Source organism: Mollisia scopiformis, assembly GCF_001500285.1.
Source record: "Mollisia scopiformis unplaced genomic scaffold LY89scaffold_32, whole genome shotgun sequence".
NCBI classification, from domain to species: domain Eukaryota; kingdom Fungi; phylum Ascomycota; class Leotiomycetes; order Helotiales; family Mollisiaceae; genus Mollisia; species Mollisia scopiformis.
In genome coordinates, this window is record NW_017263612.1 from 205,803 (window position 1) to 226,234 (window position 20,432).

The following is a 20,432-nucleotide window of genomic DNA, read 5'->3' on the forward strand; positions in this document are numbered from 1 at the left end:
CACGATCTCAATCTTTGTTCCCGGAACACCACTCCGAGTCGAAATGCAACAAAAGCATTGAGATCATTTTTGCTCGAGTCAGTGGAAGTTGTGCAGGGGATGAGGGTGTGATTTGAAGCCCCTTCATTGGCTGGGCCGTCGGCTGAACACACAACAGAGGAGGCGAGTCCGCCTCCGAGAGAGTATCGAGTGATGGTTTATGCAGGGTCTTGCTTGAGTCAAAAGCTCTCTGATTGGATGAGTAGGGAACATCATTGGGGTATTGAAAGATTCTAAGGGTAGTGGCTGAAAGAGAGTTTTTGGTTCTCAATATATCTTGGTAATGTTGGCACTTTTGCTCGGCGACTTGTCTGAGTAATCGATTACTGAACTGTAATATCTGGACATTTCTTTATAGCGTGTACTGTACGTACTTCAATCGAGCTATCGAGGCATTTATCATCCTGAAAACTCGATCGATGCGAGAGACTGATCGTTCTCATTGGTGATCGAGATCACATTTCTTCGAGACTTCGTTGCAAAAATGTGGTCGATGTTCCCGATGAGGGACATAATGCACGTCGGATGCAAGCAACAAGAACCAAACACAAGCAGCATGCATCAAGAAGTACTCAATTGAAGGCTACATCGTACGATGATCGGCAGTTCCTTTGACTCTCGACTCTTTCTCGATCGACTCGAATTCGATGTTATGCGGGTTACCCAAGTCAAACATTCCATGCCCCCAACAACACTTTCCCCGCCCTCGAGAAACAATCATGCTATCTATCAAGCCACACGAAAAACGAACGAAAAAACCACGCCGAGGGCAAAATCGCAGCCATCCACCAAAGCAGGCAAGCATTGCTTCCACCAGAGTTTGCCGCCCAAAAACACTAGATCCCACGACCCCATTCTTCATAAGCATATGCGCTATAAGGCATCTTGAAATAATCGTTATCTCCCGCTTGATCGAGGAGAATGAGGCGTTTCTCGATTACACTTGGCTTGATCTGTGTGTCTTCTTGTTAGCATATGTTGCCTTTGATGTTCCTATTGCTTGCGGACGAGATTGTGGGAGCTGCGCCGCAAGCCTGAGTGGATGGCCATGTGTGGGTAAAACTCATGTCTCAAAGCCTCAATTTGTATCTGATCTCTTCGAAGTATTGTTATTGATCGTTTGTTTAGTAGGGACAATGGAGACTTCCAAAGTCTTTACTTTTACTGTCTAAGTTGCCTCATGGACTTCTTGACCTTAACTTGACAAAAGCAAACCAAACTTTCCATTGGTCACCCGCAACGTCGAAGATGTTCAAGGCCGAGGTAATAGTCAAATCTCCGTCCATTATCCTCATACCAGTATACAACACAGGAAGATTGCACTTACATGGCCACCCAACCTCGGGAATCTGACCACCAACTCCTGCGCAATATCCGCCGTCTTCCATCTCTCCTTCTTCTCTTCATGCCTAGGTATGTTCCCATTTTTGTCCAATGGAGCATGGGTAGCCATATAGGCAATGAATTGGTCGTGGATGGATGTCCACGCTAGTGGCAGACCAAGGCATGATGGATGCTTGGAAGATACGAGCTCAGGACCAGTCGGACGGGTGTAACGAATTGTGTTGTTGGCCGAGGACTGTTTTCAACATATATGTTAGTGAAGATACAAGGTAGATGAAGTTTGATGAGAGGCTGACTTGTTTCTCACTCATGCTTCGTCTGATATGTTGCTGCGCTGATGCTCGAATGGAATCATGCCTGGAGACGGCACTGGTGGAGACGCTTCTCTTGTGCGGATTTTGCTGATGAAGTAGGTTAGCAATTGTCACTGGCAACAACATCTTCGGAACCTGGCACATACCAATTTTCTGCCACGACTTCCGTTCGAATACCCTCTCGAGATATGGCCTTTCGAAGCGGAAAGCTTCCCAGCTTCTTCAATAAGTTGCTTGTTGAAAGCACTCATGGGTACATCTAGAGACTGTCTCATACTAGAGCGTTGAGGTTTTGCTTGAGCAGGCATCTTGGATATGATGTCAAGATTTGAGTTCCAGGTCAGTCAGCTGGAAGCTCATTTATACCAGCAACCCGGTTGATAAATTGCTGCTCTCGGCGTGGCCGTTCTATAGAAATCGGATGATGTACTTTGTACCTTAATTCCAGAATCGTTCCACCTGAACCTCACTTTGCACGACGGAGAACACATCCCGTACTTATACTTTCAAGCTACCCATGAGTGCAGCACCTATCCACGATCTAGTTGACCTCGAGAAATCTGGTGTGTATCGAAAACACCATGTCTGTGTGACTTATTAGCGGGATCTCGCATCGACACATCTTACCTATAGGTTGGGAGCTTCCATCATCTGCAGCCAAAAGTCCGCCACCGTCCCTTCTTTTCCGACGGGGAAAGGAACAATCACGGTTCCGGATATTAGAATGGTATGGGGAAGTGAAATCGTGCATAAGCCATTAACGTTCTTGATTGTACGAGAGAGAAAAGCTATTGTACATAGACCGGACCAACCCCCTAATTACTGGGCATGAAACCCATGTGCTAAGGGGTCGTACAGTCGTGCAGTCGCCCTCCCGCTCTTTAAGAGGCGAACATGAATCTATGTTCCATGTCCACAAACTTAATCACACATCTTTCGTAACTTTTCCTGACCTGGTGACACTGTGTCTATTTCCGATGCAAGCTTAGTGTCCAGTAATCTTGCTGAGCAGGCTTGGCTTTTTCTTTTCGGCATCGAAAACCCCGAGCAAACTCTTCCAAACTTGTCCAGGTTCTTGGCTGGCGTCAATACCTTTCCAAATACTAGTCTTTTGATAATAACCAACAACGGGAGCAGTCTGTTGGTGGTATGTCACAAGTCTCTTTTTCAAAGCCTCAGCATTATCGTCTGATCGTTGGATTAAGGGCTCGCCGGTGATATCATCCTTCATGTCTTCCTTGGGTGGATTGAAAATCTTGTGGTATGAGCGGCCAGAAGCTGGGTGAACCAAACGACCAGTTATCCGCGAGACAAGAAGCCCATCATCAATCTGAAGCTCGACAGCATGCTGTAATTTTTGGTTTCGGTCCGCAAGCATGGAGTCCAATCGCTCTGCCTGAACAACTGTTCGTGGGAAACCGTCAAGGATGAAGCTGTTATACTGTCAGCGAAAACCCGGGTGCCGTGCTATCTTCACACTTACCCTCCTTTGCATTCCTGGTTTGTCTCAAGCTCAGCCTTGATCATACCAATGACGATCTCGTCGCTGACGAGACCACCTTGGTCCATAATCTTCTTGGCTTCCTTCCCTAAAGGTGTCTTCTTCGCAACCTGTGATCGAAGCATGTCTCCGGTGGCCTTCAAATATGTTAGCAGAGTCACACAACGTTATGAGAAGATGTAGGCCGCGTACCAAGTGACAACATGAGAATCGTTCCTTGATCTTTGGTGCTTGAGTTCCCTTTCCTGAGAAAAAGCCAATTAGCCGGTGCCCCGACGTCGAGTAGAAAGGTGGTAAAAAGAAAGGGCAAACATACCTGCTCCAGGAGGGCCCATTAAGATCATGCGAACGCCTTCTGCTACAGTATGCGTGGTACCGGCTTGAGCATGGTTCAACTTGTCCTCGAGCTGCTTCACCCGCGATTCAAGCTTCTGGACCAAGTCTTGCAGCGTTTGCACGGTATCATCACCAATTGGTGGCATCGTGGACAAGTTCTTTGCGCAAAGACCTGACCAAGGTAGGGAGAAAGGCGGGAGGCCTTTATGAGAGGAGAGTGGAGAGTGTTGAGGAAATTGTTGTGGGTTGCGACAAGTTCGGGCTCAGGATGATGTTGATTTCTTTCAAGTAGCTTTGGAAGCTCGGTTCTTTGCGCGGCAGACTGGGCCCGGAAGTCTTTCCTTCTCGCCGAAAGCTGCTTTCACAAGCCTCTAGGACAGCAGCTTTTCCGGTGAGCTGGGAAAACACACACAGGAAATGCAGCTACAAGAATTGGAATTCTCAGAGATCAGAAAAAAGTAGAAGGACAACCGTAATCTCAATGTCGCAAACTTTCGAAGACATTCAATTTCTTGGCAAAACTACAAATGCCATGTGAGCACGTGACGCGGTGTAGCGCTAGTTGTTTCGGGGAGCTCTCAGGAAACCAGAGCCGCGCAGGTCATAAGCAGCCTGGTCAACATAAACTCGAAAATCCTCTGAACACCACCCACCAATTCGAAAATGCCTGCCACCACTGCAGAGACCCTTTCGTTCGTCTCTAGGAGCGTCTCCGTTGCTCCTCTTGTTCTTCTCTCAGCTGCAGATCATTACGGACGCTCAGCCAAGGGCACGCGCAAACGAGTCGTTGGTGTTTTGTTAGGACAGAATGATGGGAAGAATGTGAGGGTATCAAACAGCTTTGCTGGTATGTAGCCCCATGTCTGCATGTCCAAAATCTATACCATGCCGTAATGCTAATCCAGATTTCAGTGCCTTTCGAGGAAGACGACAAAGACCCTTCAGTATGGTTCTTGGACCACAACTACGTCGAGTCGATGAACGACATGTTCAAGAAGATCAATGCGAGAGAGAAGCTGATAGGATGGTATCATTCGGGGCCAAAGTTGAGAGCTTCAGACCTGGAGATCAACGAGCTGTTCAAGAGATACACTCCGAATCCTTTACTGGTTATCATCGATGTTCAACCCAAAGAGAGTGGTGTTCCTACGGACGCATACTTCGCTGTAGAGGAGATTAAAGATGTGTGGATCCTCTTCTTGTTTTCGCGAATATAATGCTGATTTGACCCAGGACGGAACCACCACATCCAAGACCTTCGTTCACACCCCCTCAATCATCGAAGCTGAGGAAGCTGAAGAAATCGGAGTAGAGCACCTCTTGAGAGACATTCGAGATGTCGCCGTAGGAACACTGTCAACCAGAATCACAAACCAACTGCAATCACTGCAAGGATTGCATTTACGGTTACGAGATATCCAACAATACCTACAAAAGGTGCTCACGGGGACTCTCCCAGTCAACCATGCTATCCTGGGAAATTTACAAGACGTTTTCAACCTTCTGCCCAATCTCTCTACACCCAAAACTTCATCAAATGTCCCCAACGGCATTGATGGACCGGCGACGAACGATAGCGAATTAGCACATGCGATGAGTATCAAGACCAACGATCAACTCATGGCCATCTATCTTAGCAGTCTGATCAGAGCCATCACCGCGTTCCATGACTTGATTGAGAACAAGATTCAGAACCGCCAGCAACAAGATACCCAGAAGGAGGAGGCCAAGGACGAGAAAGAGAAGAAAACTAATGGAGTGAACGGTGTCAACGGAGAGGCTAAGGAAGCAGAAAAGGAGAAAGACGAGAAAGATAAAAAGAAGTGATGACGTTATGATGTGGTGGCGTTTAGTTCTCGGTGTTCATGGGGCATCAACTCGGCATGGCATATTTCTGATCATGAATGAGATGTGCCTTTGTATCATAGATGCGTAGCTTGCAGCAAATAGCAGCCATGCAATTGTGTCTTCAAACATGGATCCTGACTTGTGATCATCCATTTGATATGCCCTGACGCCGATGCCCAATTCGTAGCTTATTTAGCTCCCCATAACACTAACATTCATTTGCCTAGAATATATTTCATCACCCTTCGGCACCGTACCCAGCCATCTCTTCTCTCGAAGCCTCCTTCTGCTTCACATGGCTTCCAAGAACATCGCCCCATCTCTCGCCTAGCAAGCAGGCAAGTAAATGCTTGCAAACAGGCACTCCTTCCCCTCCTTCTTTGGTCCCATCGAGACTCAGCCCGCCGAACTCCCAGTCTTTCTCCGTTTCCTTTTCGTTTTCACTTACAGTAACCCCATCTCCCATTTCATAATAATCCTCGTCCCCATCCCCATCCAGATTCCAACGAACATTTCCAGACCCCGAGGCCGGAAAGGCCGCAAACGCAAAAGCAGCACAACTACAATTCCATGCCTCAAGGTGAACCGTATACACCGTGCCTCCGGAACTAGTAGCATAGCGCCCTCTTGTAGGTTGCGAGGAGCGGACTAAGTACATTACATCTTTCTTCTCTCCCCCTTCACCTGAATCGGGTCGTGGGTTTGAGGAGGAAGATGGGAGATGAATGTGTGCCTGGGGTGGCCAGACTTCTTGCTCTAGTTGTGGAATCACTGGCTCGGCCGCAAGCTCTCCACTTATTGGACGAGCAGAGATGAGACGTGTGACTAGACTTCGATCCAGCAAGTCGAGTGCTTGTAAGAGCATGGGCGGTGGAAAGAGGACGTGGAGCGTTGTGAGGAGTGCTCTATGAGATGAAGGGAGAGTTTTCGGTGGATTGGTGGGCGCGTCATATGGTGTATCAACTATGGGCTGGGTTGGTGGAGGAGCGGGTTTGATGAGGGTGTTGAGGAGTGAGGTCAGGAAGCCTCGAGACGTGGGGAGGGTCGTCATCTTAAAATTTTTTGTGTGAGCAGAGACAGAGAGAAATCTGAGCATCTTCAAACAAGGTAGATTTAATGGTTAAATGATCTTTCAAAGTAAAATGTTGTGCTAGAGAAGAAGCTGTTCAGAGGAAGGCGATGCAATTTGAAGCGGTTTTATCGCAGTTCGCTTAAGCTCGAGGAGAAGGAAAGCTGATGATCAGGCACACTCCAATTACGTTCAGCATGGTATGTACAGCATAGTGTGAACATAGAGACTTCATGGTACATCTAATACTATCCGTAGGTCCAGAATATTAGATAGCCGCCAACTCTCTCGCCACCTCATCAAGAGACCTCACAACCTCCTTCATGCCTTCAACACTCATCTCCGGGTGAATAGCACAAATCCTGATGACCGTCCTCCCGTCTAACTTCGTTGTTAGAGCAGCCGATTTATTCTCCCTGATACATATTCCAGAAACCTTCGCATTCAGCTCGTCCCATTCCTCTACACTTTTCCCCGTTCCCTCATACCTGAAACAAACAATCCCCATCTTCGCGTTACTTACAATCTTCCATCCATCCAGCTTGCGTAACTCACCCTCAACAGTTTCCGCTAGCAGGAATCCATGATCAATCATCTCTCCCACCGCATCAAGTCCCAGTACTTGTAGCGAGAACCACAATCTCATACCTCTTGCTGGCCTCGTTAGTTCTGGTCCGAAATTCCAGAAATTAGGACTCTCGAAATCGCCAGAGTCAACTGCATCACGGGTGTACTCTGCTCCTGTAGCAAAGCTTTGTAAAAGGTGTCTTCGGTCACGCAATAGAGCCATGCCACAACCATAGGTTTGAAAAAGCCACTTATGAGCATCCCATGACATGCTGTCTGCATGTTTCAAGTCTTTCAGAAGATGTGCGTGAGACTTCGATAATAGGACTGAAGCTCCGAATGCGCCATCCACGTGCACCCAAAGTGGTGGTACTTGTGCTTTTGCAATCGTATGAATGTTCGAAATAGGGTCAATGCTGCTTGTATTGGTTGTTCCACAACTTGCTACTATGAGAAATGGCATAAGTCCTGCTTCTTTATCTTGCTCAATTGTCCGTTCCAGATCTGAACAATCCATCTGGAAGTTTTCATCGCATTTGATCTTCCTAACTTGCTTGTTGCTGAACCCCAAGATTCGAAGGCCTTTAGAGATGGATGAGTGGGTCTGCTGGCTCACATAAATGGTTCCTCTGGCTCGTTGTTCCCATTCTTCGCCAAGCATTTGATCTCTCGCAGTCTGAAGTCCAACTAAATTCGCCATTGAACCTCCCGAAACAAACAGTCCTCCTGCCGTATCCGCAGGTAGTCCAGCCAGCTCTGCAAGCCAGCGAATCAGACCCGTTTCGATGGCTGAGGGACCGGAAGATTGGAACCAAGATCCAGCGTGAGGGTTCTTGGATGCGAGAAGCAGATCTCCAAGTAAGGTCAATGGATGAGTGGGTGAAGGAATGAAGCCAAAGAATCGAGGGTGGTTATTGAAGATGCGATTGGAGAAAATGCCATTTGCTTGTTCAAGCACTTCTTTGATAGATCTCGAGTCCATTTGAGGTTTTGCTTGGCTTCTTATTAGAGCTGCTTCATCGTAGCTCGCTATGGTCACAATTGGACATGACTCTAACCTCCGGTGCTCTGCTACAAAGGAATTGGCGATGCTTTGGGCCGTTGATGGGATATTGGAGAGGATCTCCTCGAGTAAGTCGAGGTACCCGCGACGGTTGTCCATGGCCAGTTTAAGCAGGGGTCGTGCTGCGCAGAACACGGAGTTATGGAGACTCGAACAATACAAAGCTCGAAATTAAAGTTCAAGAGCGGTTGTGAGTACTTTATCTCTCAAACAGCTGTCGGTGAGTCATACCAAGACGCAGTAGTGGTAGAGTACAAGTTGATGCGCGCATGTAACCACGGATTTGTATACATTACCCTATAGGCTCACACGGACCGGTGCTGACACGGGTATCGGATCGCTTGAGGGATTGGCAAGGTACAGTCTGACTAATTTGGAGCTGATAGCCGAATGTATTGTTTAAACAATTGAATAAAGTGATTATACTATGCATATGTAGAAGCTGGCCAACACTAGGAGCTTTGAGAGTGTCTTTGCCCGGTCTGGACGCTGCTCAGCTACTTGAAGGCTTAGCTGAGGATGGAAGAGGCGACATAGAACGAGTCATGGGTGTAGGCAGTAGAAAATAGTGACAGAATTCCTCGAGAAACCACGACGCAAAGCACATTTAGAGAAGAGGAATAATGTGGTAGCTGGCCGGCTTCCAGGCATCCGCACGACGAATTCGTGTGCACTTCACTCTCGGATAAAGCCGAGCAAGTATCCCAGTGCATCATCGTTGGACTCTCAATGTAATATAAATAAAACTCAGTGAATCATACATTCAGCTCACACCAGGGTTGCCAGTCCCAATGAATATTTCTATGAGTATGATATAATCTATGAGATCTACAATCGACATGACATCCTACCACATCAACTAAATTACGGAGTACGAGGTGACGGCAATATAGATACAGAAACATATTTACTGGAACATCCACACTAGTAGACGTCAAGTCATGATTCATATTTTACATTTGCTTTTTAAGGTCTATGTGAAAAATATTCTACACCCATTCTCTGGGCTCCCGTAGGACGTCCACCAGTCTTTGTTCCCTGCTACCCTTCTCAGGCTCGAACATGTATCGCCAACTTGCTGTTAAGGGTAAGCTCATCAAGATAGCTTCGACTCGGGCACTAGGAGTGTTCAATCCAAACGCCGTTCCTCTATCATGTACCAGATTGAATTCCACATATCTGCCTCTACGGATCTGCTGCCATTGCTTCTCCTTTTCTGTATATGGCATGTCTTTTCTCTTCATGATGATCGGAATGTATGATGGGAGGAAAGCCTTTAGTCCGCTTTGTGTGAAGGCAAACGTGTTCTCCTGATCCTTCTCCTGTTCATCCAGATCGTCGAAGAAAATTCCTCCGATACCACGGGCTTCACCGCGATGTTTGTTGACGAAATAGTTGTCACACCACTTCTTGAAGCGTGGATAATATTCCTTGTCGTGTTTGTCGCATGCCTCTTTAATAGTCTTGTGGAAATGGATAGCATCTTCGTCAAACAGGTAGCTCGGCGTCAGATCTGTTCCCCCACCAAACCACCACGCGTTCGACGTCCCATCTGGGTTTGCAGTTTCAAAGTAGCGGTAGTTGAGGTGGACAGTCGGTGCCATTGGATTGATTGGGTGGAGCACCATACTTAGGCCAGCCGCAAAGAAGTCCAAAGATTGAACATTGGGGTCGATGGCTTTGTGGTTCACTCGCATCTTCTCGATAGCCGGTCGCGGAAGGGTCCCGTATACGATACTGATATTTACTCCAGCTTTTTCGAAGACGTTTCCATCTTGCAAGACACTTGATATGCCACCCCCGCCATTCTCGCGTGTCCAGGTATCGACTCGAAATTTCTTGCCATCGACCTTCTCAAGCTCTCGGACTATCTCTTTCTGCTGTTCCTTTATGAATTCTTCCATACGCAATCGCATAGGCGAGTTCTCTGTTACTCCAGACTCCCGCTTCTGTAAGGCATCCCGTTCAGCGATTGAGGGCGCATCGAGCTTCGATGGTTCGTCTGTAGCCTGATAACCATCAGTACAGGTCGTACATCTTTGATGTCTTTGATGGCAACAGGGTGAAAGTTACCATTGAATAGATCATAGCTCCAATGAATACAATCCCAATAGCTATTCTAGTTCTTGGAGCCCAGACACCTTTAGGTCCACCACCTCTTGGATCCGGTGGCGATGCGTATCCTCTCCGAGATATAGTATGAGGTCTGAGGAAGCGTGTATTTGTGTGGGCTGGTCTGGCTTTGGGCAAGCTCGAAAGCCGCCAGCAAGAACGTACTGACGACGACATTTATGTATGGACAGAGCTGCGCCGGCAGCGAGGTAACAGTGCTGGTGCACGAAAGAACATAAGACCACAAATGGGGAGAATACCGAGTAAACGGATTGACCCGACGGACCGACTGAATGGAAGGGACTGAAGGTGGAACGATTGTGACAGAGTTCAAGTCGATATTTTGAAGGTTATGATACGACAATTAAGCTGATTGTTCGACAGGGTTTACCTTACCCCAGACCCTTGCCGAGGCTTGGCCTGGCGAGCCTGGTTCTCAAGGGCGGAAAAAAGAGGCCGTTTTTGTAGGCGAAAACCACCCAAAAATTCGGCCACTCTTTTCCGCCCCCTGAGAGCCTGGCTTGTACGATGTGGAGGACTGAGGCATAAGACGTTATTGGCATGGCGGATAAGGCCGTAACGTCAAAGAAGTGCTGACTAATGGAACAAGTCATCACCGGTGGACGAGAAGACGGAGTCAAAGGCGAAGCCAGAGACAAAGGAACAACACAGCCTCAAAATAACGAGGAATCACTCATTCGCCGCATCATTAACAAGTATCCAGTCTGATCACGGCCCTGATTGTACCACGTTCTCTGATCATTCCCGCTGTTTCTCGCATCCACGTGATTGATTTGTCTACTTAGGTGCCTGTTAAGGCGGTGAATGGGAAGACGCTAGGACCTTTGCTTAGACTCATCCCCCGCGCCTCCATCAGGCTTCGACCTTCCACTCCAACTCTTCTTCCTCTTCCTCATCGTAAAGCGCAACAACCACCCAATCTCTTACAACCACATCCAACCTCAAGCACCCAAATAACTCAAATTCAAACCTATTCATCATGCGAAGCAAGTTTAAGGACGAGCATCCCTTCGAGAAGCGGAAGGCTGAGAGCGAGAGAATAGTAAGTGCCTGCGACGCCGCTGCAACCTGCGTCCCCACCAACCACCTCATTATGAACATCATCTAACCATATACTTTCTCACAGCGTCAAAAATACTCCGATCGCATCCCCGTTATCTGCGAAAAGGTCGAGAAGTCAGATATCGCGACTATCGACAAGAAGAAGTACCTGGTGCCAGCTGATCTCACCGTCGGCCAATTTGTCTACGTAATCCGAAAGCGTATCAAGCTCTCCCCCGAGAAGGCCATCTTCATCTTCGTCGATGAAGTTCTCCCACCCACTGCAGCTCTCATGAGCTCCATCTACGAGGAACACAAGGATGAGGATGGGTATGTCGCTCCCTGTTTAGTAATTCCGTCATCGAGAGTGGGGTCTGTGGTTGGTTATTTCGGGAGCTTAGGATAATGAAGTCCTGCGCTCCGGCTCGAAGAACGCTCATGACCTCAGATACTCTCGTTCCTGTTGTTTGTAATTTAGAGGATGAATACTAACATGTCCTCTTCCAGATTCTTGTATATCTCCTACTCGGGCGAGAACACCTTTGGCGAGGAATACGCCATCTAAGCCCTTCCTTACGAATCCTCTTTTCGCTTCTCGTCTTCTTCTCGGTCAACCTCTCACGGCGTTTCGGACAATATGGTGGCAATCACGACGGCTAGGCAGGGTCAGGATTTCCCTCATCATGCTTCCCACCAACTTGTGCAACAATTACCCCAAATGGCAGTTTTTTCCCTTCCTTCATTCCCTTTGAGCAGGAGAGCGGGAGTGGTATGGGTAGCGTATGAGAAAGTAAGGCAGTGGAGGGTATTGGGCAGGCTAGGGTCGGTAGGCTGATGGGAACGGCGAGACTGCTTTCGATCTCTAGTGCTTGGGATAGGTACAATACGATGCTTTCTGCCATAATTATGTGGAGTCTTTGAGTGATGTGACTGGCACCTACATTTTTTACTTTAACAAAGTGCTTGCTATTGACTAATGTATCGAGACTTAAGTGGTTGAGGCAAGAAATCCATACAAACAATAATTGTGCAGAATCTGTCTGGACGAAGGAAAGGCTTTCGGAAAATATTTGTATCACTGGTCTCAAAGATCATTACCCCCAGCTGTATCGTGAGCCCAGGCAAGCACCTCAAGACAAACCGCAGCTTGAGTAATTCATACTTCATTGGAGAGCACGGCTACCATGCACAGGCTCCTAATTACTACAGAAAACCTCTCGAAACACTGAATATCATTATTAATACACAACGATCCTGTTCCACCCTCCTTCAAGCTTTCATTCGATCTCATTCTCTGTCAAAGTAGTCTTTCACAGGGCGCCGATTTCTCTTGCCGCTCGAGAAGGTGAAAGGCTTCTTGAAGGCATCCAACAACCTACTAGCCTTTCTTCTCAATGACTTCGGAGGACTAAAATCCCAATCAGAACCCTCATCGCAGTTTTCGCTACTATGCCGAATGTTGTTTGCAAGCTGGACAGTAGTAGCCAAGCCTCGAAGGTCGTTATATGAGATCTTGTGGCGCTTGAGCTGTGGCAAGTCATCTCTGCCCCCGACCAAAGTCTCAACTTCCGAAAGGAACGAGGCTACAGTTGGTACAGGCTCGAGTTTCACGCCATGAACACTTTCTAAAATGATATGCTCAGAGACCGAATCCTCTAGACATGGGTCCATAAGCATCGGCCCGTCAAAGATTGAGGGTGCGATGGGTGACTTGTCGGAGCTGCCTCTTGAAGCTTCCGAGCTGCTATTTGAAGCCTCGGAGTGCCTCTGAGAGGCGTTGAGGTCCCACACAACCTTCGACTGAACGCGAGTCTCGACTTCACACGACGTGGCATTTCGAACAAATGCGGGTTCGAGGGCATCTGTCTCTTTGATCGTCTCGGGCAGATTTTCTGTAGGTTCTCGAGTAGCCGTTTCTCCATCCTGGGTCTTTCTCTTTGGAACGCCTTTGCTATCCATCCAGACCAGATCTTGGAAATTCTCACACTTCTCGTGACCAAAACCATAGAGAAATTTGAGGTGCAAATTATCTGCTTTCTGGGGTTCGGTTTCTTGGTCGTTACTAGACTCTTGACTCGCCTTCTCATTCAGACTTCTCAATCTGCGAAGTGAGGCTTGAACCGCATCGTCCTTGTAAAGTTGAACAATTGCAAGCTTGTTCTCATCTTTCAACATGCAGAGCGCATCAAGTTCGGTCTTGGTCAATCGGACGCCTTCCCTTAAAGCCATAGCTTCCAGCTGTAACCGCTTGTAAGATCTAATAAAAGACACTTGGTCATTCGCCTCCATCCACAGGAAATCATCCATGAAATTTGTATTCAACCCATCAAGGCCGGCGTTGTTTCTCAGAAGACCATTCGCCTGATGCCATTGGCTTTCCGCACGCTCGACAAAATAGCGGCAATTCGTTACTAGCCACTGAAATATCTCGTATCCTTGGAGGCAAACGAGCTTCGTGAATTCAAATTCTGTCAAACTTGAAGGGTGGAGGGAGAAAGTCTGCATAATCGTTAGTATCAGATGTGTGCCCAGCTTGGGAAGGTCTCCGTGCAGTAGACTTACTTCGAGCAACATTGCAGCACAGTCCCAGAGCACTCCCCGACGGTTATAATACTGCTGGCGTGCCACAATCTTTCGATTATCTTCTGATATATTTTCTTCTTCCGAATGACTTGAAATGCTTGAATCCTGAACGAGCCCTGTAATTGGCGTTGGTGACAGTGTGACGAGGTGCTCCGGAATCTCAAGACCAAAATCCAGCGCATCAACTAGAGAAGGATGGCTGAAAGAAAGGCTAGACTCTTCTTCGATGTTGTTTTGGCCAACATTTACTTCCTGTCGTGCAGGGCTTACATTCCAATCTTGGTGTTCATTATGCGCCTTTTCAACCAACGATGTATGTTTCAGTCGTTGATCTCGTGGAAGAGGCATCTTCTGGGGTGTGTCATCTGCAGTGTGCCGAAAGTACCATCGTTTCAAGGCAGGTCTCCCTGAGCCAGTGGAAGATGCATCGTTCTTGTTATTCATGACATTCGATCCCGACACGATATCTTTAGCTGTACCTTCGCTTTCGTCTTTCAACGCAAATTCATTCTCAAGGCTCCCTTCACTATCGAAAGACCACAGTCTTTGCCGGTAGTTGTTAAGATCATGGTCTATCAACGGCTTGGGCTCAGCAAACACTTTCAGCTCATCGGAAAGTGCGAGTATTTCTGCTGGATCTGGTGTTCGTTTGTAGAAGAAATCGGGAGTAGGCCTTCTGTCGTCGTCGAGGATGCTGAGAGACGCCATTGTTGGCCCAAGGCTGACGCTGAAAGGTTATCCGAAGAACGAATTGAAGCGTATAATGACAGAAACGATGTATGCGTGTTGTGAAGATATGTATACCAATGACGCTCAATGATTGATTTTGGTATTGATAGCCCACGTACTCGAATACAGCGAGGGTTGTCCAAAATTGACTTGGTGTTGTTCTTGAATTTTCAGCCAAAGATGGCAGATAGTCTTAAAATGGTAGTCATGCTAGGGCGTTCCTTCCATAATATTTGTGTCCTCGAAAGAAGGTGCTTCCTGGCCTCGTTTCTTCCATTGCAACTTGGCTCGGCCTGTGATATCTGTCTGCATATTCACACCTATATATCGACGCCCAATGACAATCAAAACTCGTTCATTCCATCAATAGGAGACATCCCCTCACGAGTCAGCCTGTTCGCGCTTGGTTACTGCCGCTTCTTGACCTCGTAGTCCAATTCTCCTGTGATATGTTAGGTTGGAATTACTTTCCAAAACAAATCTCAGAGCATACCTCAATCCTGCATCTATTGTCTGCTGCGTAGAATGCCCGAGTTCTTTTTCTTCGCGGTTAATACGAGTCGCAGCTGCAGAGAGACCGATGAATACAGCGAAGACTGGGTCGGCGACCTTGGAGATCAGATAGGCTGGGGCAGGCATTTTGCAAGAAAAGTTTGAGTTCGTTCAAGAGCTTTAATCTCAAGGCGTGGTGGTGATTTTGGGATATGAGGTTCTGCGGATGCTCCCGAAATTTATTGGATCTCCAAACGCTCAACACATCACATGATCATAAAGAGGATTAAATTTCCAAGACAGTCTTTGCAATATAGAGTTATTGGAGTCGAGAATTCTGTGAATTTTTCCAAGTCTGGGTGCGTTAAAGTATGTATAGAGAAGTTGGGCATTATTCTGCTAGCTGACAAACGCCATTTTCCCCGATCCCTGATCTAGTCATTTTGTACACCTGAAAAATCACAGTAGCTAGCTAGTCTATTTCTTTGATAGAGCAATATCAAAGGCAGGAATCAAGGTTTGAGCAAGCCAGAAAGAGAACACCAATTTCGGGCCCGTCATTAAGAGCTATGCGAATATTAGCCGCCGGGTTGAATCACGCATTAGACACAATATCAACATACCTTTGGTACTAAACCCTTGAAGAAACTTGTGATACCTTCGTTCTTCATCATGCTTCCAACAATCTTGAAGCCACTTTCTGGATTGTCAAAATTTCGATTTTGGATGCGAGTCTTGATCACGTCCAGAGGTGCAGACACGATCAATGATGCTGAAGCACCTGCAATCGAAGCAATAAAATTTTGGAACCAGGTTGCTTTGTTGTAATCCGACAGGCCGAAGAAATATCCTTTCGTGAAAGCCGATCCACCAAAGAGCTTTTCAAGTGTCAGTAATGAGCGGGATAAATGGATCGACAACTGACAGCAAAGGATCCTGGAGCATTTCTGGCAGCAGTCCATCCCCAACCTCTATATAGCCCAAAGCCCTCGTCTCTCACAATTCTGACCACACCTCTGCCACGGAAAGCTTCGGGATTTGTTTGTCTCTTGATCTTGAGGACATCGAGAGGTAGAAGGACAATTTCACCAATACCGATCAAGCTTTTAAGTCGTTAACTTCCAACTTTGAAATCGTGGTTATCTTCAAGAACTGACCTGCCTGCAAATGAATGCATCATCGCTTTGCCAGTCTTCGGTCCAAATGTCTGGTCGAAGAAATCGCCGTGGTTCTTGGCTAGGTAGTCTCGGACGAAGGGTTGCCCTCCATACTTGTACACTCTTTGCAAAACCTATTGTTGCATAAGCGCTGCTGCATTCCCCAAGCTTTATACACCACCAACCTTATAGCCTGCAGCATATCCGAGTCCTGGGAACAGAGAGAAGAACTTCCTGCCGACTGGCGCACCGGCTTTGTCCTTGAAGATGACCGTATTTAACTGTGATGCAGAGGTAATCATTGAAATATTAGCATACGGCATGCAGCATGAAAGGTTCTTGAGGCTCTACCTTGCCATGATTGCTCATCAAACGCTTTGCAATAGTATCAACCTTTGTCCATTAGTATAATCCTTATCTCCATGAATTCTGCTTCGAGCATACAGGGTGGAAGACAGCAAGTTCAGCAATTCCAGCGGAACCTTCATAAATTAGCAGATTATTCGATGCAGCAGCTCCAATTCCAAACGTACCTGAGCCTAATAATCGTGCCAGTGTCGACTCCTTCTTGTAGTCCTTCGAGGCTCCTGCTGCAGCGATTGGGGACATCTTGACGGAATTGGTTGCAATTGGGACCTAATTGTCTGAGAAAGAACGAGAAATCGAGTCGACAGCTTGTCCACGGGTTTGGACGAGCTTTTCAGGCGTGGAAGGATGTGGGGAAGGTCGATGCAGAATTCTTCTCAAATGATCAACTTTTTCTTTGCACATGCGTGATAACTGCATATGCGACAGGGGTTCGCGTCGGCCCCAGATTTCTCCCGCTAGCTTCTCTTAACCCCGAGTCGTCGACCTCATTCTCAATATATTCATCACTTCTTGAGTTCTAGGTCGAAATTACTCAATCTGGTCTTGTGCAACCCTTCTAACAACACGTTGCTAAAAAGACAATCTTCCAAACCTATGGCTCATGTGATAGCAATGGGCGCTTCTTCCAACCAGTATTGGGGCAGGTGCATAAAGTATACTCGAGATTCTCTAACTTCAATACGCACTGTTTTGTCATTGTTACATATATTTTGATCGTACTAACTTCAAATACTCTAATAGCTAGCATTATTATGTCCTATGAAGAACGAATAATATGTTAACTTAATTTTCCATGGCGTTTCAGTGCCTCACAATTCACTTGACAGAGATCCCAACTGGTTCATCATCATAGCATACTCTGCTTTCTATGTTATGGGGACTGTGGAGGATCTAGTTGTATCTTACATTCGGCGCGGCACATGCCTTACCCCTCGGAAACAACACACTTCTTTCTAATATCGCCTCAGGTTGTGCTTTCCTTTAGAGACAGTTCCAAGTTCCGTAATATTCATGGTATCGCTCCTGGAGAAAAGCAGAAGGAAGTTGCTGGGGGACTCCATTCGTAACTACCCAGGAATGACCGCCAACAAGAATCATTAGCCAGCAGTTGCGAGTAAAGAGCGTCACGAAGGTACGAAGTAGGCTATGCATCGTATAGTGAGTAAACGAATCAAGATATTGTTGTAGCTGGTAGTTTTAGTTACCGTCGCGGATCATATCCTCACTTGAATTCAGCAACATGGATCAAAAGAACGGAAAGAGCATCAAAGCCATTTTACAAATCGAATATGTATTTCGCCTATCTGACAGCTCTCGTTGAGCTCAGAAGCAGATGAGTGGTATCACAAAGTTGTCAGTGCTTTTCGCAGCTTGACTCTTAACGCCATCCAATGCAGCAAATAACGCCTGCCCAATGCATCTTTTTCACATCCATAACATGCCATCAAAGTTAGGGCTCCGCTGAAATCACTGCGCTAAAATTCCTGGAAAAGGCCAATCAATCCATCGAGTCGTCCTATTTGGCACAAGAGGTTGTCGATCTTCGCATCAATGGCTCGGAAGTCATTCAACTGATTTGCATCCAAGTAGACTTCAGGATCGAAATCTCTGACATCAGATCTCTTAGTCAAGGCCAAAACATCATGAGCTCGTCGCCTCTCAATGTCCAACCGCTGAAGAATTCGTGACATAGCTTTGTAGGTGTGCTCTGTCACCATCGTGGCAGCTCGAGCCTCATCGAAGAACCATAGAAAGATAGTACGATTGGTTGTGCGATTGCTGTCCCTTGGTACCTCCTGAATGTCAATCACACCGGCCATCTGCATTTCGGCTAACTTAGTACGAATATCCTTAGGCTTGAGCTTTGCGGTATCCACCATGGTCTTCTCGTCAAGTTTTCCCAATCTCCTCAACATTCTTGCTAGACGATGACCAGAGATACCAAAATTCTCCAAGAGCAATGCATCAACTTCGCTTTCTTGCATTTTTGCCACGAGAGTTTCGAAATCACAGGTCCACTCGCCGTAGCCGTTGTTGCCTGTTCTGCGGAGGAATTTGGCGTCATCAGTTGCGAGTAGCATCAAGTGTTTCTTGACTAGTTCCAGACGATTTTCTCGGTCACCTGAGGACTCCGCTTGGAAAGTTACAAGCTTGCGGCGCTTCGCTGGGTTGGATTTGTCGCCCTCTTCGAAAGGGTCGTCATCATCCTCGATATCTGAAAGGTGGGTATGGCCATTGATTGTTGGTTCTTCATCCGGGCCGTCACCCATGCTAACATCACCCTCGATTTTGACCTCCTCAGACTTGTGCTTTCTGGATTCTAATCTCTCCAAAGCTCTGGTATTGACTTCACCACTCGAAGCTTTCCCAATTCCCGTGCCGGGGTTGACTGCTTTGCTGAGAACAGTCGTGAGCTCTTTGGTTGTAAAGCCAGGGCCATCCGGAAGGTCGACGACTTTGTCTATGCTTGGATTTATCCGGCATCTTGGAATCTTCTTCTCCAGTATAGCAAGACCCTGAGCAAAAATGAGTGATGTGATCTCGCCGATTCGTTCTTTCGCAAATGCTACAAGGGCCTCGTTACGAAGCGCAACGTTGCATTTTTCGTAATTTATGTGTATGACCAATGTCGGCTTCAATTGAGATTAGCATCAAATCTATTCCTGCTTCTAACAGCTGGAGAAACCCACGTCAAGTCTTGAGCCGTCATCTTCGATCAAAGGATCACCGCTGACAGTGCTGCTGCCATTCGAGAGTCGTCTTCGCTTGTTCGTGCCATTGATACCATTGATGTGTTCCCCATTCAGAGGTCTCTTCTTAGCGTTTCCCTTCCACTCGCGTTCGGCTCGGATGGCGTTCATTCGGTTCTTGATCTTGAGCTTCAACTCGTCTTTTTGCTTCGCGCCTTTCGTACTACCTCCGAAACTCTCTTGAAGGATCTGCCGCTCAATCATACTATGAGTATCCTCTGGGCTGTGGAACATGCTCCGGACCACAGGCTCGACAAACCCAGAATCCAGTAACTGGATCAGCACTGAATGTAGCTGACCGATTGAGTCAACAGGTGAAACACTCTGTCCATTGACGTCGTTTGTAATCGTGGAAGACCCTTCAGCATTGCCATTGGCATGATCTTTGTTCTTTGACTCATACGCCGTTACCAAGTCGGACACGCTGCAATGGCCAAGCAGGAATAACTTGTGCACAACGTCCCTCGCAGCAGGTCCAAATCGATTCTCAGCCACGTCCATGATCTTTCCAGCGCGAGCCAATCCATATGCAGCATCATCGTTTGCTTCGTAGAATGTAGTGCCAGTATCGACTTCCAGATTGTGGTAGACAAGACCCTGCTGGATGAGAACTGCTAGGCCATGTCGCAATTGACGAGGAGTAAGGAGGGTATGCATGGAAAGGAGTCGTATCGGAAGTCTTCCTCTTCGGAGAAGGATCGTGAATATCCGCTGTATGGCATGTCAGAATGGAGCAAACCAACATGATCAACTCAGCCTGTCACAAAGATGTGGCTTGCATGTGGTGAAGAATTTCATGCGCGGCGAAGATGAACAACGTACGGAGGTTAATTCGCCATAAGCTTCATCGACGAGCAGAGCCATAAGCTCTACAGCGTTCTTTGACTGTATGGCAGTCAGTCACAGGCCAGGCTGAAGCGAGCGGAATTGTCGTGCGCTGCTGGAAAGTAAAAACTTACTGGAGCCATCTCGTTGCTGCTAGAGAGTATCCCACGATCTCTAGAGCTTCCACAAGTACTACCGGTGCTTCATTGACGAAGTTGAGGTTTGGAATTGTGGAAGAACTTAGGTATTTTGGATTGTGTTTTATTCGCGGT

The 20,432-nt window shown here is 47.1% G+C and overlaps 11 protein-coding genes across 11 annotated transcripts; 2 read left to right on the top strand and 9 right to left on the bottom strand.

The window, feature by feature from the left end:
• Positions 1-658: 658 nt before the first annotated feature.
• Positions 659-2,039, bottom strand: LY89DRAFT_330822 (uncharacterized protein). The gene is made up of 3 exons (XM_018206789.1): positions 1,680-2,039; positions 1,367-1,618; positions 659-992 (listed from the first exon to the last, which is right to left on the bottom strand). Exons 1-3 carry the CDS (start codon positions 1,839-1,841, stop codon positions 876-878), a joined length of 531 nt encoding a protein of 176 aa, XP_018062817.1. The 5' UTR covers positions 1,842-2,039; the 3' UTR covers positions 659-875.
• A 344-nt stretch (positions 2,040-2,383) lies between these two features.
• Positions 2,384-4,017, bottom strand: LY89DRAFT_629566 (putative adenylate kinase 1). Its single transcript, XM_018211210.1, has 4 exons — positions 3,515-4,017; positions 3,391-3,443; positions 3,181-3,335; positions 2,384-3,130 (listed from the first exon to the last, which is right to left on the bottom strand). Exons 1-4 carry the CDS (start codon positions 3,678-3,680, stop codon positions 2,683-2,685), a joined length of 822 nt encoding a protein of 273 aa, XP_018062818.1. The 5' UTR covers positions 3,681-4,017; the 3' UTR covers positions 2,384-2,682.
• Positions 4,018-4,095: 78 nt separating this feature from the next.
• On the top strand, positions 4,096-5,512 carry LY89DRAFT_690920 (26S proteasome regulatory subunit rpn-8). The gene is made up of 3 exons (XM_018216195.1): positions 4,096-4,381; positions 4,447-4,718; positions 4,768-5,512. The coding sequence occupies exons 1-3, from the start codon at positions 4,198-4,200 to the stop codon at positions 5,359-5,361; spliced, it is 1,050 nt and encodes a 349-aa protein (XP_018062819.1). The 5' UTR covers positions 4,096-4,197; the 3' UTR covers positions 5,362-5,512.
• A 108-nt stretch (positions 5,513-5,620) lies between these two features.
• On the bottom strand, positions 5,621-6,433 carry LY89DRAFT_788845 (uncharacterized protein; the record flags this gene model as incomplete). Its single annotated transcript, XM_018223200.1, has 1 exon — positions 5,621-6,433. One exon carries the CDS (start codon positions 6,431-6,433, stop codon positions 5,621-5,623), a length of 813 nt encoding a protein of 270 aa, XP_018062820.1.
• Positions 6,434-6,623: 190 nt separating this feature from the next.
• LY89DRAFT_331201 (PLP-dependent transferase) lies at positions 6,624-8,625 on the bottom strand. Its single transcript, XM_018206790.1, has one exon. The coding sequence runs from the start codon at positions 8,178-8,180 to the stop codon at positions 6,720-6,722; it is 1,461 nt and encodes a 486-aa protein (XP_018062821.1). The 5' UTR covers positions 8,181-8,625; the 3' UTR covers positions 6,624-6,719.
• A 445-nt stretch (positions 8,626-9,070) lies between these two features.
• On the bottom strand, positions 9,071-10,169 carry LY89DRAFT_741831 (coproporphyrinogen III oxidase; the record flags this gene model as incomplete). The annotated part of the gene is made up of 2 exons (XM_018220760.1): positions 9,071-10,090; positions 10,155-10,169. The coding sequence occupies 2 exons, from the start codon at positions 10,167-10,169 to the stop codon at positions 9,071-9,073; spliced, it is 1,035 nt and encodes a 344-aa protein (XP_018062822.1).
• Positions 10,170-10,731: 562 nt separating this feature from the next.
• LY89DRAFT_690922 (microtubule-associated protein) lies at positions 10,732-11,885 on the top strand. Its single transcript, XM_018216196.1, has 2 exons — positions 10,732-11,256; positions 11,341-11,885. The coding sequence occupies exons 1-2, from the start codon at positions 11,194-11,196 to the stop codon at positions 11,659-11,661; spliced, it is 384 nt and encodes a 127-aa protein (XP_018062823.1). The 5' UTR covers positions 10,732-11,193; the 3' UTR covers positions 11,662-11,885.
• A 657-nt stretch (positions 11,886-12,542) lies between these two features.
• Positions 12,543-14,546, bottom strand: LY89DRAFT_724945 (uncharacterized protein; the record flags this gene model as incomplete). Its single annotated transcript, XM_018218941.1, has 2 exons — positions 12,543-13,754; positions 13,818-14,546. 2 exons carry the CDS (start codon positions 14,544-14,546, stop codon positions 12,543-12,545), a joined length of 1,941 nt encoding a protein of 646 aa, XP_018062824.1.
• A 402-nt stretch (positions 14,547-14,948) lies between these two features.
• Positions 14,949-15,206, bottom strand: LY89DRAFT_741834 (uncharacterized protein; the record flags this gene model as incomplete). Its single annotated transcript, XM_018220761.1, has 2 exons — positions 14,949-15,009; positions 15,061-15,206. The coding sequence occupies 2 exons, from the start codon at positions 15,204-15,206 to the stop codon at positions 14,949-14,951; spliced, it is 207 nt and encodes a 68-aa protein (XP_018062825.1).
• Positions 15,207-15,363: 157 nt separating this feature from the next.
• On the bottom strand, positions 15,364-17,061 carry LY89DRAFT_690924 (mitochondrial carrier). The gene is made up of 8 exons (XM_018216197.1): positions 16,750-17,061; positions 16,661-16,698; positions 16,568-16,609; positions 16,402-16,515; positions 16,217-16,350; positions 15,985-16,162; positions 15,683-15,937; positions 15,364-15,626 (listed from the first exon to the last, which is right to left on the bottom strand). Exons 1-8 carry the CDS (start codon positions 16,823-16,825, stop codon positions 15,537-15,539), a joined length of 927 nt encoding a protein of 308 aa, XP_018062826.1. The 5' UTR covers positions 16,826-17,061; the 3' UTR covers positions 15,364-15,536.
• An 813-nt stretch (positions 17,062-17,874) lies between these two features.
• Positions 17,875-20,423, bottom strand: LY89DRAFT_658805 (DNA directed RNA polymerase-like protein III subunit Rpc82). The gene is made up of 4 exons (XM_018212489.1): positions 20,295-20,423; positions 20,158-20,220; positions 19,276-20,046; positions 17,875-19,218 (listed from the first exon to the last, which is right to left on the bottom strand). Exons 1-4 carry the CDS (start codon positions 20,301-20,303, stop codon positions 18,061-18,063), a joined length of 2,001 nt encoding a protein of 666 aa, XP_018062827.1. The 5' UTR covers positions 20,304-20,423; the 3' UTR covers positions 17,875-18,060.
• Positions 20,424-20,432: the final 9 nt, after the last annotated feature.